Source organism: Triticum urartu, chromosome 3, assembly GCF_003073215.2.
Source record: "Triticum urartu cultivar G1812 chromosome 3, Tu2.1, whole genome shotgun sequence".
Lineage (NCBI taxonomy): Eukaryota > Viridiplantae > Streptophyta > Magnoliopsida > Poales > Poaceae > Triticum > Triticum urartu.
This window is the reverse complement of record NC_053024.1, coordinates 50,989,304-51,006,035: the sequence shown is the minus strand read 5'-3', so window position 1 is coordinate 51,006,035 and position 16,732 is coordinate 50,989,304. Positions and strand designations below refer to the sequence as shown.

Below are 16,732 nucleotides of genomic sequence, written 5' to 3'. Positions count from 1 at the left end.
GGTGGCCACCCCCGCGCAACTGGCGGGTGAAGGGGTTGATCGGCGGCGGTAGGGGAGCAAAATCTCAACGGCGGCGAGAGTCGCCCCGGGAGAAAAGAGAAACCCTAACGAGAGGGAATATAGCCTTAGCACTATTAGCAGATGGTTTTGGAATTAGTGGAGAAGAGATATCTGGTGTGTGATGGCCGATGCATGAATGCACTAACACCATCTCTAGGTCCGAATACATCCATCCATCCATCCAACCCTCCATCGCAACGAAAAGAGGCCCATATTCGATCCAGCATCCATCCATCCATCCATTTCCATCCCCTCGGACTCCCAGAAGGCAGACGGCGCCATCACACCCAGCGAAGCAAGAATCCGAGGGGAAAGGCAGGAAGGGAGAATGGCGCCGTGGACACCATCGCCCGTCGCCGCCGCCGCCGCCGCCGCCTCCCAGGCCCAAGTCGGCTTCTCGGCCGCCCGGCCGGCGCAGGCGCGGCAGGCCGTCGCCCTGCCGCCTCTCGCCCGCAGGTTCCCCGGCTCCTCCCTCCTCGCCGTCAACGCCCCCGCCCCCGCCCCCTCGTGGAGGCGCCATGCCCTCGCCACCGAGGTCGAGGGCCTCAACATCGCCGACGACGTCACCCAGGTAACCAACACCGTCTATCCAGCGCGTCCAGTTCAATCACTCCATTTCCACTCTCTGCCCAGTCAGGAGTAGTGGGGTTGTTAGGATTGCTACCTACAGCTTTATAGCTTACTGATGCCACAAAGCCTCAACTAGTAAAGATCTAGTTTGACCCTGCGGCATCCTTCGTTCATCACATCTCAAATCATCCTAGTTTCACACGGACAAATTCTTCAGCAACAAAACAAAACAAAACATCATCTGTCTCGGAGTTTAAGCATCTGTCTCAGGATTTTTCTGTTGTTGTTGTTGAATTTGATCGCAGCTCATCGGCAAGACACCCATGGTGTATCTCAACAAGATCGTCAAGGGCTGCGTCGCCAACGTCGCCGCCAAGCTCGAGATTATGGAGCCCTGCTGCAGTGTCAAGGACAGGTTACATTACAAATTCTTATTGTCCTCCTCAGTTCAGTGTTGAGGTCGTTTTCTTCCCCTGATGGACCGACCAGCTAAGCAGCTCCCAACCGATTTATGCTTCAGGATAGGTATCAGTATGATATCCGACGCTGAGGAGAAGGGTTTGATAACACCCGGAAAGGTGAGGCATCTTCTGTTTGTGTGCATATGCACTCGCTGGCTCCTTTATCATGGTTTACCCCTTTCTAACAGTTATCAACAAGGAAAGGGTATTCAGTAACAAGCATATATAACTAATGTTCTCTGCTCTCAGAGTGTTTTGGTGGAAGCAACAAGTGGAAACACAGGCATTGGTCTTGCGTTCATTGCTGCTTCCAGGGGATATAAGTTGATACTGACAATGCCCACATCTATGAGCATGGAGAGGAGAGTTCTACTCAAGGCTTTTGGCGCTGAACTTGTGCTCACAGATGCTGCAAAAGGGATGAAAGGGGCCCTAGATAAAGCTACAGAGATCTTGAATAAGACACCCAATTCATATATGCTTGAGCAGTTTGACAACCCTGCCAACCCAAAGGTAACAAGGAGAAGTAGCTGTGTGTCTCTACTCTATGTAAGTGTGTGCTATTACTTCTAGCCTACTTGAGGCTGATGTTTATCTTAATTCATGTTCAATCAGGTACATTATGAGACTACTGGGCCAGAAATCTGGGAGGATTCAAAAGGGAAGGTAGATATATTCATTGGTGGAATCGGAACGGGCGGAACAATATCTGGTGCTGGTCGTTTCCTGAAGGAGAAAAATCCTGATGTCAAGGTTTCTTCAAATTCCACCCAAATAAAATGTACTCTGTTATATTATAAAAAAAGAGTACTCTATAGTGCTCATACCGTTATCTTTTTCTAGGTTATTGGTGTTGAACCTACTGAAAGTAACATACTCTCTGGTGGTAAACCTGGTATGTTTGTTATCAGAAAAAGACTTCCTTTGAGTTTTCCTTTAAAAAGACATACTTCCTTTGAGCTTGTCAAACTTATGTTCTTTGCCTTACAACTGTTATCCGCTTGTGTAGGCCCACATAAGATTCAAGGCATTGGAGCAGGATTTGTTCCTAGGAATTTGGACAGTGATGTTCTCAATGAAGTAATTGAGGTCAGAGTTTTTCCTATCCGTCAGTATGTTTCACCTTTTTTAGAATAAAAGCAAGACATGAAGGTTGTAATTTCTTTCTTGAATTCAGCTGAACTGTGCCAGTTATTCCATTTCACTGTACGTTCTATTATGCTAGTTCTATGTAGTTATACAAGTACAATTGCATATGCTAGTTCTGTTGTGGTTACGTCTTCAGTCATGTGGATGTTGTCCTTGCATGAGTGGATCGTCCCTCCTTTTGCTCTGCTTGGTACAATGCATATGTTAGGGTTGTGTGGTACTACTTTCTTAGGACTATTACTGCAGGGTTTTCTTTTCTTATAGTTATATCTAACCACGTTCTGCTTATGTTCTAGATATCAAGCGATGAGGCTGTTGAGACAGCAAAGCAGTTGGCTCTTCAGGAAGGATTGCTGGTATTGTAATTTCACATGTTGATGCAATTTTTCTGTGTTCCATACATTTATGCGGCGTTCTTTTTGAGATATCGTCCTCTAGTTGCAAACGTTCATATGCTTAAAAAATCAGGCGAATCATGACTCACATCATGCTACTCTGTTTTTTCCCTTGCTTGCTATTTAAGTGTAAGCACCTGGCGGTCTTCTCTGTAGATCTAGACTAGAAATAGTGGGTTTCTGGTAGGCAACATGTTTGAGCCAGTTTATCTGTTCATTTCTCCCATCATAGTGTTGCTAAATGTACGATGCATCCCAGTACAAATTTTCTATGGTGCATCATAGTGCCAGTTAGAGTTGTGGAGACAGACTTTGTAATCGAAAGGTTTTAGGCTCAGTAGAACTAAAACTGAGTACATGAGGTACAGTTTCAGTACTACTGTGCATGAGGAGGAGGAGGAGGTTAGCCGGTGGGCAGGTGGTACCTCAGAAGGACAATTGTTGATGTTGTTTTGTTGTTGCATCGCATCCACATAATCTCATGTGGGGCCAGGGTGTAGGAGACCACCACATAATCTCATTGTTGCGAAAATCATGAACCAATTGTTCATATATGTATGGCTGTTCTGTTTCTCATATGCAGTGGTTAATAAGTAGTAGTAGGATCCTGCATTTTTTGTTTCTCCCACCCGTCAGTCAGTCGTCTATGAATCAGAGATCAGCAAACCTGAACCTATATACGAATGTATGTTGTGCAGGTCGGGATCTCATCTGGGGCAGCCGCGGCCGCTGCCATAAAGGTCGCCCAGAGACCAGAGAACGCCGGGAAGCTGATAGTGGTAAATACGGCTAATCTTACAACATGTCATATTTCTAGCTCATAGAATTCCTCTCTTGAAAACATCCAATGATGTTTGACGCTGACATCGTTGTTTGCTTTGTGTGCGCAACAAACAGGTGGTGTTCCCGAGCTTCGGCGAGAGGTACCTGTCGTCGGTCCTGTTCCAGTCCATCAGAGAAGAGTGCGAGAAGATGGAGGCCGAAGCGTGAGGACCATTTCCACGCTTGGCGAAGAAGCTTTTCTGCTCCGTCTTCCTCTCCGTCGAACCGAATAAGAATAAGGCGGCATGGAAACGAACGAACGGTTGACCTACGCCCGTCGCTCACATTTTGTTGGTATTGATTGATATGATGATGACACGCATGGTTGTAAGGAAACAATTACATCTCTTTTTTGGATGAGCAACGCTCACTCACTCTCTCAAAGCAGAAATCAGGCAGCCTGTGTACATTGAAATTTGAAAATGTTTGTGTTTGGTGTTTTTTCTGAGCTGGGGTTATCTCGAGGTTCGATGCTGTTTGTAATTTAATTGTTTTGTTTGTAGGCTCGGTGACATAATAGTAAGGAAAAATAACAATATCAGCGTTTTTTCTTCTCAATTTGCAGTGTAATACGTAATAAATAAAACGAATTACTAATAATAAATAAAGTAAAGTAATACTAATAGGAAAATAAAAAATAATAAGTGATGGAGAAATTCAGTTTCCATTTTTTGTTCTTGGTGGCACTCATTTTCTTGGGTCGTTGGCACGTAGACAAGGTAGGAAAGCGAGGAAGCAAGTGAGAAGAGGAGAGGAGACGAATGATGAGCAGTTGCAGTTAGGTTGGTTCGTTGCCTCCCCTCCCCTCTCCCACCCACGACTCCTCGAGCCAAGCAACCGCGGCGCCGAGAGCCCGAGACCGACGGACGGAGACCAAGCCGGAAAAGAAAGCCAGCCACAGGCGGCGGATCCCTGACCCGCCGACGAGACCCAGAGAGAACCCTACCTACTCCATCCATTGCCTAAGGCCAGGAGCGGGGCGGGGCGGAGGGGAGCTGAGCCGTCGACTCGACTCGACTCTGCTCCAGCAGGCAGCAAGGTCGGCGATTCGGATCCCCCCGCCGGCGATTCTTGCGATTCGCGCGCGCCGGAGATCCGGATTCCCCTCGCCCCTGCCGCGCCGCCGTACAGGGGAGGGGAAGGGAGGGGGGGATCCATGTCCCAGCCGCACAGGCGCAGCACCGGGAACGGCGGGGCGGTCTCAGGCGCGGGCGCGGGCGCGGGCGGGGGAGGGGACTACATCAAGTCATGGATCATGTGCGGCAACCTGCAGCGCGGCTTCGGCTCCCTCGTCCGCGAGCCCTGCGGCCTCAACCCGGACCCCTACTACCTCAAGGTCCCCCTCCGCCTCCTCCTTCAACTACACATCTCCCTGTCGCCTGTACGCCAATGCCGTCAGGATGACCAATCCTCATTGTCAATGCTAAGCATCGCCACTCCTCTAAATATAGCTTAGGCACTCTTCTTTGCAGTCGGCGCAATGTTTATATTTAGCACACAGCATACTGCATAGACTCTGTATCGATACCTACCGGCTACCGCACCAGAACCAGAGTCTCTATGGCATTGTCAGCTGTGCGCAGCTTGATTCATATTCAGCTTTTTTGCCACGACTCATGTAGTCATGTTTTGCATTCTTTCTTTCTAACTCTATCTGCGATTCTACAGGGGGGCAAAATGCTCAGGCCAGAGAAATGGAACGCGTGTTTCGACACCGACGGAAAGGTCATCGGCTTCCGTAAGGCCCTCAAGTTCATTGTCTTAGGGGTGAGTGGACTCGTAGTATTCCTTTAGTGCTTCAAAGACTTAGTTTTCATCTCCTTGTAGACATGTCTGTTATTCCTTTTACGAGCCTTCAGGCATCACCTTCAATGCATGATAAGAAATCGTGTTGCGATGCTTTATTATGCCCCAGGAAAATTATATTAAAGCTGTATTCTGTATCAGAACCCAGGAAATATCAGTTACTTCATACGTTGACCGCACCTTAGACAGTTCATTTGACATTAGATGCACCATTCATCTCCTTATCAGAAATTTAGATTAACTATGCTCATTGTAGTAATTTTCCCTTAAATGCCGATCTGATTACTCTAGCTGATTGTTAAATTTACACCATGAGATGAATGAATCAGATTACTTTCTTGGGCTAGTGCTGTCCTTTGATGTAAACAATGGGGAAAAAGAATCATGTTCCTTCAAAGCAACTCCTGTGATGCACTGCTATTAATCTTTGTGTAGTAGGATTTTTTTTCATACATAATGGACTGCCTACAACTGTTAATAATTTAAGAACAGAACACATTGGTTTTCTGCTCTTAAAGCAACCATTTACCTCTATTATTGATGTGCAGGGCATGGATCCCTCTATTCGAGCAGAAGTTTGGGAGTTTCTTCTTGGGTGCTATGCCTTAAGTAGCACAACAGAGTATAGGAGGAAACTAAGAGCCGCTCGAAGGTTTGATCCCTTTTTTCTGTTTTCCATACGATGCTACCTTATGTTTAGAAACGTGATTGTTTTCCATTTTATTATCTTGAATAATAGGCTGTAGCAAGCTTCGATTTGGTCATCTATGCATTATACTGAAATTGGAACCGTTGTAGCTAAATCTCCACATCCTTTCCTTGTTATCTTCTAGTACATATGAAGCATTAAAACCAGCCTTCATTTGAAAGCATTTGATGTAATTGGCTCCATGGCTTTCATGGCGGACTAGGCAATCATGTTACCTGACTGTTCCTTGGGTGGCATAAGGTGGCCATAAATAGCTGTCTTGAACAATAGATTAGAGAGGTCAACACCAATTAGGGAGAGAAGTAGTTCTACTTCTACACTTCTATATAGTAGATAAAAGCAGATAAGCAGGTGGGGAGATCCTAGCAGTAGAATAAAGCTAGAGAAGGTTGGGGATATCATGGCAGTGGAGCAAACGCAGAGGAGGTTGGGGAGATCATAGCAGTAGAGCATAGGCATAGCAGGCTGGGGAGATCATAGCAGTAGAGCATAGGCATAGCAGGCTGGGGAGATCATAGCAGTGGATCACAGACAGAGGCGGCGGGGGGAAATAAAAGAACAGTGAAAACAGCGGGGAACAGAAGGACAGAGGGAGAAACAGATAGCTGAGAAGGGGAAAAAGTGGGAATAGAAGTGAAACACAGGCGGGGCAAGGCAATGCTGCAGAACTAGAGACAGCCACCCAGGAAGGGAGTGGGCGGAAGCCCGTTGGCGGGAGCATACTTGCGGTATGCAATGAGGGGCAGCAGTGCCATCTAGGAGCCTATCACCCATGTTGCAAAGACCCTTAAGTCACAAGGGACTAATACCACCCAGTCATGGTGACAACCGAGCTCCTCACCATGGATGCACAGATAAAGCGATGGACTGCCAGAAACCCAGAATAGCTGGCCACTGTCATAATTGGGCAAGGGGTGGCCTCCGGTTATCTACCCTGACTGCTTTTGCGCTTACGCAGCGCTGAGACAAGCATGATTGGCTTGATAACTGGATTTTCTTTGGTAGTCCACCTCACCTGCAGTTTTGTGGTTTAACCTTGTATTCCGCACTTCTATTAGGCCCTTCATTCCCTTGATGACTCAAGATATTTTGTGCGTACACTGGAGAGTAGGTAAATGAAATATGTAGAATCGAAGTGACACGAATAGGTAGCTTGGGTGAATATAGCTAATTTTCTTGCTTCACGCCCACCAGTATATAACAACTGAATGTGCAGTTATTGAGCCACCAATGTATAACAACTGAAAGTCTGAACCATTATTGACCAATGGTTATCCATTCCTAGTAGTGCTACAAGGATCCTAGTTTCAATCTATATGGTATCTCTACATGATTTTTCATTCAAACATTATACCCTGGTTGGTTATATAGTAATATTTCTTAATACCTAGGAGGCTGGAATGTTTTATATTTTGTGTTTTGCATTTGTTATGTATTCCTATGTTGCAAGCAGGGTGATCAAATTCCTACTTTTGCAATTTACTGTGATGTTTTCCCTCTTATAGTTTTACACATGTGAGCTGTAGAGCATTTTCAGAAGCATCTAACCTAGTGATTTTTTTTCTATTTCTATGAAGGGAGAGATATCAATGTTTAGTTAGGCAATGCAAGAGTATGCACCCAAGCATTGGTACAGGTGAGCTTGCGTATGCTGTTGGCTCAAAGCTGATGGATGTCAGGACTATGCCAAAAGAAAATGACAGTAGAGAAGAAGTCAGCACAAGTCAACGAGCCTCAGAAAATGCACCTGGCAGTACAGTAGAAAACTCCAACTTAAATTATGACTCTGGTGGAGCACCACAGTCACAAAGCTGTAGCAAATCAGCTGAAGTAGCTGGTTTCAACACACATAATGATAGCCCTGTATATAATTCATCCAAATTTATGGTGTCCTCCACAGTGGTGAATAGTTGCTTGTCAGATTCTGGGGATTACAATGACATGGGTGAACCAAGATATGACAGTGAGACATTCATGGAGTATCCCTCCCTGCCTGGTACAAACTTGTTCGCAAATGATGGTGGGGATGTCAATGGGGTTGACGAAAGTCTTTGTAGTTTCTCAGTTCCTGAAGATAGGTTAAGACAACGTGACGAACGCATGCACAGCTTCCAAATCAATAATAACATAGATCTCATTATGGAGTCCAATTCCAGTGATCTGTTTCGGGCTAGCAACAGCGACTCAGCCATCTTTCACTCTGATGCGTTCAAACAGGATAGATGGTTAGATGACATTGGCTACAACAGGGAAATAGTAGATTCTTTGAAGATATCTGATGCGCCAGAAGCAGATTTTGTTGACGGAACCAAATCCGACAGTCCAGTCGCAAACAAAGACAGAGTCGCCGAGTGGCTATGGACACTGCATAGAATTGGTATGCCTGTTCTTTCCCCCTCACACCACACAACTACAAAGGCCTCTTATTATTGTCATATTGTGTTCTAATTGCCAAAAATGGCTTATGCAGTGGTCGATGTTGTCAGAACAGATAGCCATCTTGATTTCTATGGAGAATCAAGAAATATGGCGAGAATGTCAGATATACTTGCAGTTTATGCATGGGTTGATCCTTCCACTGGATACTGTCAAGGTTTGCTTGTCAATGGAGCATTACATCATTTTGCTTCAATTATTTAAACTGTCTAAATGGTACAAGTTGATTGTAGGTATGAGCGATCTGCTTTCCCCTTTTGTTGTTCTATACGAGGATGATGCAGATGCCTTTTGGTGTTTTGAGATGTTACTGAGAAGGATGGTAATTTGCATCTATGTCAAACTATACTGGCATATGTTAGGTTGGTATTTTGCGTGACTTAATGCATGATATAAATTTTGTTGCATCTCAGCGTGAAAATTTCCAGCTCGAGGGACCGACAGGAGTTATGAAGCAGTTGGAAGCATTGTGGAAGATCATGGAATTGACCGATACGGAATTATTTGAGCATTTATCAGCAATTGGTGCGGAAAGCCTCCATTTTGCTTTCCGGATGCTGCTAGTGCTTTTTCGTCGAGAGCTATCTTTTGAGGAGTCGCTGAGCATGTGGGAGGTCTGTCAGGCACTTCAAAGATATTTGTGATTTAGTTTGGACGGTTCCTAGTTCGTATAGAGATTTTTTTCTTGGATATTTAGTCGCTAGTGTTCCACAAAATTTATATGAGAAATCTTTGAAATAGTTGATTGTGACAAGATGGTTAAGTTAGTGTACATGCATTGCAGAATCTACTAACTATTTTTTTATTTGGCATTACACTAACCACGGGGAAGTACCCACATAAATCAACAATTATATTTTAAAGGCTCTTCATAGTATAGTCTTGTTCGGTTAATTAATTGTGCTTTCTGTCTTCAGATGATGTGGGCTGCTGATTTTGACGAAGATGCAATTAGGAATTTGGAAGCAAACTGCCTAGAACCATTGCTACTGGATGTGAAGAATGATTTGTCATGTGAGGTCAAAGAAGAGTCCCGGGTGAACAAGTACACGAGAAGAAAATCCAAAAGTAGGAGATCCCATCGTAGAAATGGTGAAATCCGCGTGTCTTGCAACCCTGGAGTGAAATCTAGTACAAGAAATCCCCTGTGTGGCTTGTCAGGTGCCACTATCTGGGCAAGGCATCAACATATGCCTCATTTGAGTACAAATGTCTTGACAAAGAATGGAGACGACGAACTGCCTATATTCTGTGTAGCAGCAATCTTGATAATCAATCGACACAAGATTATTAGAGATACTCACTCAATAGATGATGCTATCAAGGCAAGTTCGGTCACTACTTTCTCGTTTCGAATCTCCAGTCACTGTCTTTTTTCATGTTATTTAAAGCCTTGGGCCCATGAAATAACTAGTAGTAAAAAAAAATTGTGGCAGACTTTGTGCATTCCAGTTTATGGTTAGGATTGCACATTTCAGTTTTGCCAGGTTAACATTTGCAAGTTAGGACAGCTGCTAGTCATTCTATATTTGGTATGATATGTGTATATAAGTTGCTCTCAAGCTGAAATTGGATGGATTATGGCATGTCGATTTCGTCAAGTTTAGATCTACTGCAACTGCATCTGTATACATGTACTCTTCATTTTCCTTGGAACTGAGCTGGTCCATTTGTCTTCAGATGTTCAACGACAATATACTGAAAATCAATGTAAAAAGATGCGTGCGCCTGGCTGTCAGGCTGAGGAAGAAGTACCAGTACAAGGTATGTTCTGACATGATTGCATTGGATATTTGATGAGTTCCTTGTGGACATGAGCATCATCCACTACATGGTTGGGGTTTTGAGCTTTGTTCTTGTGCAGTTACTAAAAGGAGGTTCAGAGTGATGAAAAAAATAAAGGAAATTGAAGAATTCATGTTTCCCCTTAGAAAAGTTTCCATAATTATATTCAACCATAAATTTGACCTCCAAAGGAGGACGGCGTCGGAGCAGCAGCCCTAAGCATCTCCAGGATTTTCTGTTGCGAGGTTAGGTATATAAATATCTCTGCCTCTGGAGTTGGCTGCAGATGATTGACAGAATTTTGCATTTCTTGTTTTTCAGGATAAATTGTACATATGAGAATGGTAATACCTGAAAACAGTAGTAGAAGAATCAGCGGTTGAAAGGGAAAGTAAAGAAAAAGGATTCCACAATGTTTGATGCTGTCATTGTTCCTGTTGTACAATAATCATGATGATTAAGTTATTTATGAATTCTCGAGCAACTGTTTATGGCGTCGAAAAAAAGAGAGGAATGGATGATGTGTATAAATCAATCTGTAATCGATTGCAGTGTATTCAATATAGAAGAATAATACAAAGAGCCTGGTTGTCGCGTACGCAATGTTACGTTTTTCTAGAAGTGAAAAGAAAAATGCTTTGTTTTTCTGAAAGTGAAAAAAAGATTTTATATTTTTTCTAAATTAATGGACCTCAATATTATGTTGATGTTCACGAGGTCACCCTAGCAAACTATTATTCCGAGCGAATGCTGCAATCTGAGAGCGTATCATCAAAAAACCACTCCCAATAAACGCTCAGAGAGTTGTTTTGCTGAAATAGATATGCTTGTCATGCTATTTTGTACAAAGATTGCTATCTTGTAAAGAAAAAATTGCCACACTAGCAAAAATATTGCGAGGAATTTGCCATGCTGCAACAGAGTAATTGTCATGGGTTTTCGAGGATTTTTCATGATGCAACATGGAGAATTGCTAGCCTAAAAAGGAAATTTCCAATTTATTCAGAAATTGCCATGCTACTATATTTTTTTTTGTCATGCTTACGTCGAAGATAATCGGTGACAAATGGCCATGCTTTTAAAAACATAATTTCTCATCCTAGATGTATTCGCTCAAATTGCCACGTGTCTTGCTTTGAGATTCGTGAACGTGTCACGTCACATTCGCTCAAAAAAACGCCTCTAAGCTAATGTCGGATTGTTAACATTTAGGAAATTAATACTAGTAGGTTCTTTTGGTAAATTGATTGTTTTGAGGAAGTATAAGGGTACTATTTCTTGGCTTTTTTAGGGAATGGTATTATTTATTGACTTTTCTTTTTTGTGAGAATGGTATTATTTCTTGACTAGGGATAAAGGGCTTTTTTTTAGAATCTGGGACAAAGGGTTTAATAAGAGAGAAAACGTTGATAATGGCCCAGTCGAACAGCCTCGGCCCATACAAGAGAAGGCCGGCTGTCTCCCTCGAGAAGATAGTGCGAGTCTTCTTCTTCCTCCCTGCTCCGACCGAGATCCGCTCCAGTGGACTCGATTAGGGTTAGGGTTTGCCTCTCGGATCGTGAGGTGGGTTGCTACATCCACCTTGTTCCTCTGATTCCGGTAGAATCAACCACCCGACGACTTAATTTCCACCGCCGGTGCGGCCTCTGCTTTGTCGAAGATGCTGGGCGGACTGTACGGCGACCTCCCGCCGCCCACCTCGGCGGCCGGCGACGACGACAAGCCGACGGCCTCCGTCTGGTCGAGCGCCACCAAGATGGCGCCGCCGACCCTCCGCAAGCCCTCAGCGACCTTCGCCCCTCCCACGTCCCTCCTCAGGAACCAGCACCCCCGCCCCGCCGCTCCCAAGCCCAGCGCCGCGCAGCCGCCGCACCCCCTCCCCCTCGCCTCCGCCGCCACCACCACCACCACCGCGGCCTCCTTCCACCCCGCCCTCGTCGCCGTGCAGTCCACCGTGCTCGAGGAGTACGACCCCGCCAGGCCCAACGACTACGAGGACTACCGCAAGGAGAAGCTCAAGCGGGCCAAGGACGCCGAGATGAAGAAGGAGCTCGACCGGAGGCGCCGCGAGGACCAGGAGAGGGAGAGGGAGCGCGAGCTGAGGGAGGCCGAGGCCCGCCTCCGCGAGGAGCAGTCCAGGGCCTCCTCCCTCAACATATCCGGCGAGGAGGCCTGGAAGAGGAGGGCCGCCATGAGCGGTGCTGGCGGCGGCGCTACTCCTCAGAGGGCCTCGTCTCCGCCCCACGGCGATGCCAGTGGCTTCTCCATCCCAGGCTCCTCCTCCTCTGGATTGGGCCTGGGCGCTGGCGGCCAGATGACCGCTGCCCAGAGAATGATGGCCAAGATGGGGTGGAAGGAAGGCCAGGGGCTTGGCAAGCAGGAGCAGGGAATCACAGCGCCTCTGGTCGCTAGGAAGACCGACCGGAGGGCAGGGGTTATTGTCGATGAGAGCAGTTCCAGGAGGCCCAGATCAGCCAACTTTGAAGGCCAGCCCACCAGAGTAGTGCTTCTGCGCAATATGGTAAATATTTTCCCATGACTTCTGCGTAATAAGAGTACCACATTTTGTCAGCATTTTCAGGTTTGCATGAACAAGGATGAAGTAGTGGTTCATGTGTTATGCCTGTTTTCCCCTCTTAGGCACCGAGTTGCAAAATGCTTCCTTGTGTGTTTATATATGCTGACATGTATTATGCTGTTATGCGAATATCTAAGCTGAAGTTCGTTGGTTGTGTAATTTAGATATCACCTTAGCAACCGCCAACCTTACATCTGCTGCTGTTGTTGATTTATTATCATTATTACTGGTTTCTCATACATAGACAGCGGCTATTCTAGAATATCATCATCCAATGCTGAGCATATAGTTTTTAGCATTGTCTCTACTCGTGTGCTGGTAGCCTAATACCATCTAGCAAAATGAAATTAGTAGTTAATGTGACATAATTGCCTTGTTAGTGCTGACTGATATGTGATAATTTGCAGTAGCATGTCCAGTAAACACATAGACAGGTATCAGGTAGCATATGTATTTCAGAAATTTTTGTTTCTGTTATGGTTGAAGTGCACAGGTTATTGTTTGATCTATTTTCAGATGATACTGATACACACATGAACTGTAAAGACTTAAAATTATGAAGGGTGATTAGCAATATATAGAGTTTGAGAATCTATTTGTGCTAATTGTAATTTGTATATCTATTAGAGAACTTGGGGTGGACAAGGTAGTGCAAAATCGCAACTAAATAGTTTGCTGACTGCATTAGCTTCCAAATCTAACCACTGTATAGCAAAGACAGTTTATACATGGTAATTTTGGTTAATAGGCAGCTAAGAATTTTAGTCTTTACAGGTTGCTGTTGGCTTATTCAATATAAGCTGGTTGCTTTTTAGTTCAATAGAAAACGTGAACTTAAGGTCCAATTCCATGTAAAGAAAGTTCAGCGTATGATTGGTTCTCTACCAGTGGGTTTATATGAGCTCTGCAATATAATCATTAAACTTGAATGTTGTGTTATTCTGGAAGGCGTACTTCTGGAAAACAGTACTGCTTATTTTATTAGTATAATCTTGAATACTTGATGGGCATAGAACCTGATGAATTTGTTGAATTTGGGTACTACAATGGTGTTACCCGGTTTTGACCACTGAGGGTTGTGATACAAAAGTATAGGTCAAACAGGTTAGGTTTTTTTTTATCACAGAATGCATTCGGCTTTGTGAGTTTTCTGATTAGTTATAGTTTTATCTGTCAAGTGGTATTTGATCATACATGATGAAGAGTTGTCTTCTGTGGGATCAGGGTTTGCCCACTGATCTACTGTGTTGTTTGACTGTATGTTTGTTTTTGACTGCTTAAACTGGGGCCTTATGCTGGGATATAGTGATGATACCATAATTTTTTTATGTTGCTTCATAATACATGTACATGATTTATTTCTGGTTAAGGTGCGAGTTCTTGTCTAGTGCAACATGTTAATCGTCACCATGAAACATGTGCAGATTGGTCCGGGCGAGGTTGACGACGAGCTGGAAGACGAGATTGCCTCGGAATGCTCCAAGTTTGGGGCTGTGTTACGCGTGCTGATATTCGAGATCACCCAGGCAAACTTCCCCGCGGACGAAGCAGTGAGGATCTTTGTGCTGTTCGAGAGGACAGAAGACTCGACCAAGGCGTTGGTTGAACTGGAAGGGCGCTACTTTGGCGGACGCATAGTGCACGCGACCTTCTTCGACGAGGGAAGGTTTGAGAGGAACGAGCTTGCTCCGATGCCCGGGGAAGTACCAGGGTTCGACTAAACCTTAATAAGCAGACTAAAGAACTGGACGTTGGTGTCTCGGATGTAACTTAATCTAGAGCATGAACGCAGTGTTTTTCTTTCCTTTTGAGGACAGTTTACAACATGTTGGTGAATGTTGGCCTATTGCCACTTATTGTTGTAGAGTTGTTATTATACTCAACTTCTGGGTGTAGAGGTGAGTATCTGCATCGCATCGCCGTCTTCCTTTTTTTTTGAATGCGCATCAGGTATTCTTGTTAATTCTTACAAAATAAATTCTGTCACCCATTGAATTTGGCAATATTGATCCCTCAAGCCCAAATATCCACCTCTTTGGCAATAGAGCCTGGTGCATCTACCCGTTGTGGATTGGAGATTTGAAAAGGATATTAAAAGAAAACAATTGCTTAATTATAGTATTGATTTTGGAGTTTCTATATTTTGTGGCAATTGTGTTGAGTACTGTCTAACAACCTGAAGATTATGAACTTTCTACCTATGATCGTCATGAGTTAAACTACAATCAAATTGCTTCAAGTCGGTTACCAATCTCCATGATGGGAGATTACACAATTCATACAATTAGGAATTTGTCTTAAAGTAAAATAAAAAGAAGAAAATCTTTGAATTTATTGATTGCTAAACTTTTTGATTTTGTCCTTTTGTTATAAAAATCTAATGCAGTTTTGCTAAAACACATCTATGATGTGCCATAAGTATTGCACATCTAAGTCGTATGTCATTGATTTTACGCGGAGATTCATGCATACATTTTCATTTTTCTTTACCTTTTCAGGAATAGTTCGATTGAGTCACTTAGATGTGCAATAACACATTTAGATGCGTCTTAGACAGTCTTAGTATAATAATTCTTTATTAAACTATAAAGAAAAACGAATAACTACTGTATTGGAAAAAAATATATTTTAAATCAGACTAGATTTTCGTGATATATTGTGCCCATCGTCTCCGGTCTCCACTGAAAACGGACCTTTGGTAAGATCGAAACATCGACATGGCATATGTGTGAATGGCCTGAAATAGAGAAGATCAATTGCTCGGTCGGTTCTCTCTGTTCGTCTGAATTTGCAGTTTATACCACCAAAGAAGGCAGTTTGATAATTCAAGCGACGGCTGGGAACATAAGTACTACTGATAACATTTATTCTTCAGGCGATTACATCAGGAAATCAAGAAAAGAAAACCCGCAAAAAGGAAAAGAGTAACGAGCAGGATTAAACTGAAGCACCACCCTGTGCCTGCGCCTGGTCTACCACCCGTCGTCAGTTCGGGCGCGGGCGCGTTCCCTGAGGTGAACTCGCCACGGCGGATCAAAGGGCGCCGGCGGCACCACGAGCCGGCGCTCATCCTCGAGGGCCCAGCAGTCGTGCGCGGTCCTGCGCCTCGCACCAGATGCCCGCCGTCACCTTCGTCGGAATCGGCACCGCCGTCATCATTGTCGCCGCCGCCGCGGTCGGGGGCGTTGTTGGGGTCGGTGCCGCCGGACACGGCCTTGGCGTACGAGGCGCCATCGTGGATGACCGTGTCGCCGTCGTCGGAGTCGGAGTCGCTGATGACTACCACGTCGTAGTCACGGCTCTCATCGTCGTCGGAGTCGGAGGGGAGGGGCATGTCGTCGGGAGAGACGTAGCGAGGCAGAAGAGGCGCCATGACTTGTCCGGAGAGGGAGACTACGCCGTGGTACTTATATATATAGCACGCCGACATCAAAGGCCATGGAGCACGGCGGGAAACCCAAAAAGGTTTTGGCGCCAGATTATCAAGGAAGATGGAAATGATCCCCGATTTGATCGCGTCGCATGCATACCAATCTGAAGGCAGGATCGATCACATGCCTCGGCCGAGCCACCAAATCACGGGATCTTGACTTGCTTCTCTCAATTGCGCCATGGCACCGTGATCTCATTCCTAATCGATCGCCATCGCCGCGAGATTTGCCCCGCTAATTGATTCAGCGCGCGCAGCTCCTCCCAAATCACCGTGTTGGGGCCGCGTACGTGATACGGGTGATCCAATGCCTTGACCATCTCCACGTGGAAAACCTCGAGTGGCTCAATTCTGCAAACGTGGGTAACAGCAAATAAACCTTAGACATGTAAGAATACAAATTGTGCTAAGAAGACGGGAACGAAAGCAAATGCGTCCATATCCCTGCCAGACCGTTGTCTGTGGGATAACTGGCTAACGGCGTCCATCACCATACATGTAAGTGTTTTGTTATAGCAAGGTGAGTACATG

The 16,732-nt window shown here is 44.9% G+C and overlaps 2 protein-coding genes across 2 annotated transcripts; both read left to right on the top strand.

Annotated features, from left to right (window-relative positions):
• Positions 1–288: 288 nt before the first annotated feature.
• LOC125542755 (cysteine synthase-like) lies at positions 289–3,902 on the top strand. The gene is made up of 10 exons (XM_048705929.1): positions 289–631; positions 936–1,045; positions 1,151–1,208; positions 1,341–1,604; positions 1,707–1,844; positions 1,935–1,986; positions 2,101–2,180; positions 2,537–2,596; positions 3,334–3,414; positions 3,533–3,902. The coding sequence occupies exons 1-10, from the start codon at positions 389–391 to the stop codon at positions 3,623–3,625; spliced, it is 1,179 nt and encodes a 392-aa protein (XP_048561886.1). The 5' UTR covers positions 289–388; the 3' UTR covers positions 3,626–3,902.
• A 286-nt stretch (positions 3,903–4,188) lies between these two features.
• On the top strand, positions 4,189–14,687 carry LOC125546637. The gene is made up of 11 exons (XM_048710815.1): positions 4,189–4,793; positions 5,126–5,224; positions 5,812–5,915; positions 7,550–8,349; positions 8,443–8,565; positions 8,642–8,730; positions 8,822–9,022; positions 9,326–9,733; positions 10,089–10,172; positions 11,797–12,714; positions 14,196–14,687. Exons 1-11 carry the CDS (start codon positions 4,614–4,616, stop codon positions 14,490–14,492), a joined length of 3,303 nt encoding a protein of 1,100 aa, XP_048566772.1. The 5' UTR covers positions 4,189–4,613; the 3' UTR covers positions 14,493–14,687.
• Positions 14,688–16,732: the final 2,045 nt, after the last annotated feature.

Excerpts from the sequence above, each read along its gene's own strand:
- LOC125542755 (XM_048705929.1), top strand. The coding sequence starts at position 389 with ATGGCGCCGTGGACACCATCGCCCGTCGCCGCCGCCGCCGCCGCCGCC. Across the intron at positions 632-935 it reads TCGCCGACGACGTCACCCAG|CTCATCGGCAAGACACCCAT; the intron begins GTAACCAACACC and ends ATTTGATCGCAG. Across the intron at positions 2,597-3,333 it reads CTCTTCAGGAAGGATTGCTG|GTCGGGATCTCATCTGGGGC; the intron begins GTATTGTAATTT and ends TATGTTGTGCAG.
- LOC125546637 (XM_048710815.1), top strand. The coding sequence starts at position 4,614 with ATGTCCCAGCCGCACAGGCGCAGCACCGGGAACGGCGGGGCGGTCTCA. Across the intron at positions 8,350-8,442 it reads ATGGACACTGCATAGAATTG|TGGTCGATGTTGTCAGAACA; the intron begins GTATGCCTGTTC and ends TGGCTTATGCAG. Across the intron at positions 12,715-14,195 it reads TAGTGCTTCTGCGCAATATG|ATTGGTCCGGGCGAGGTTGA; the intron begins GTAAATATTTTC and ends AAACATGTGCAG.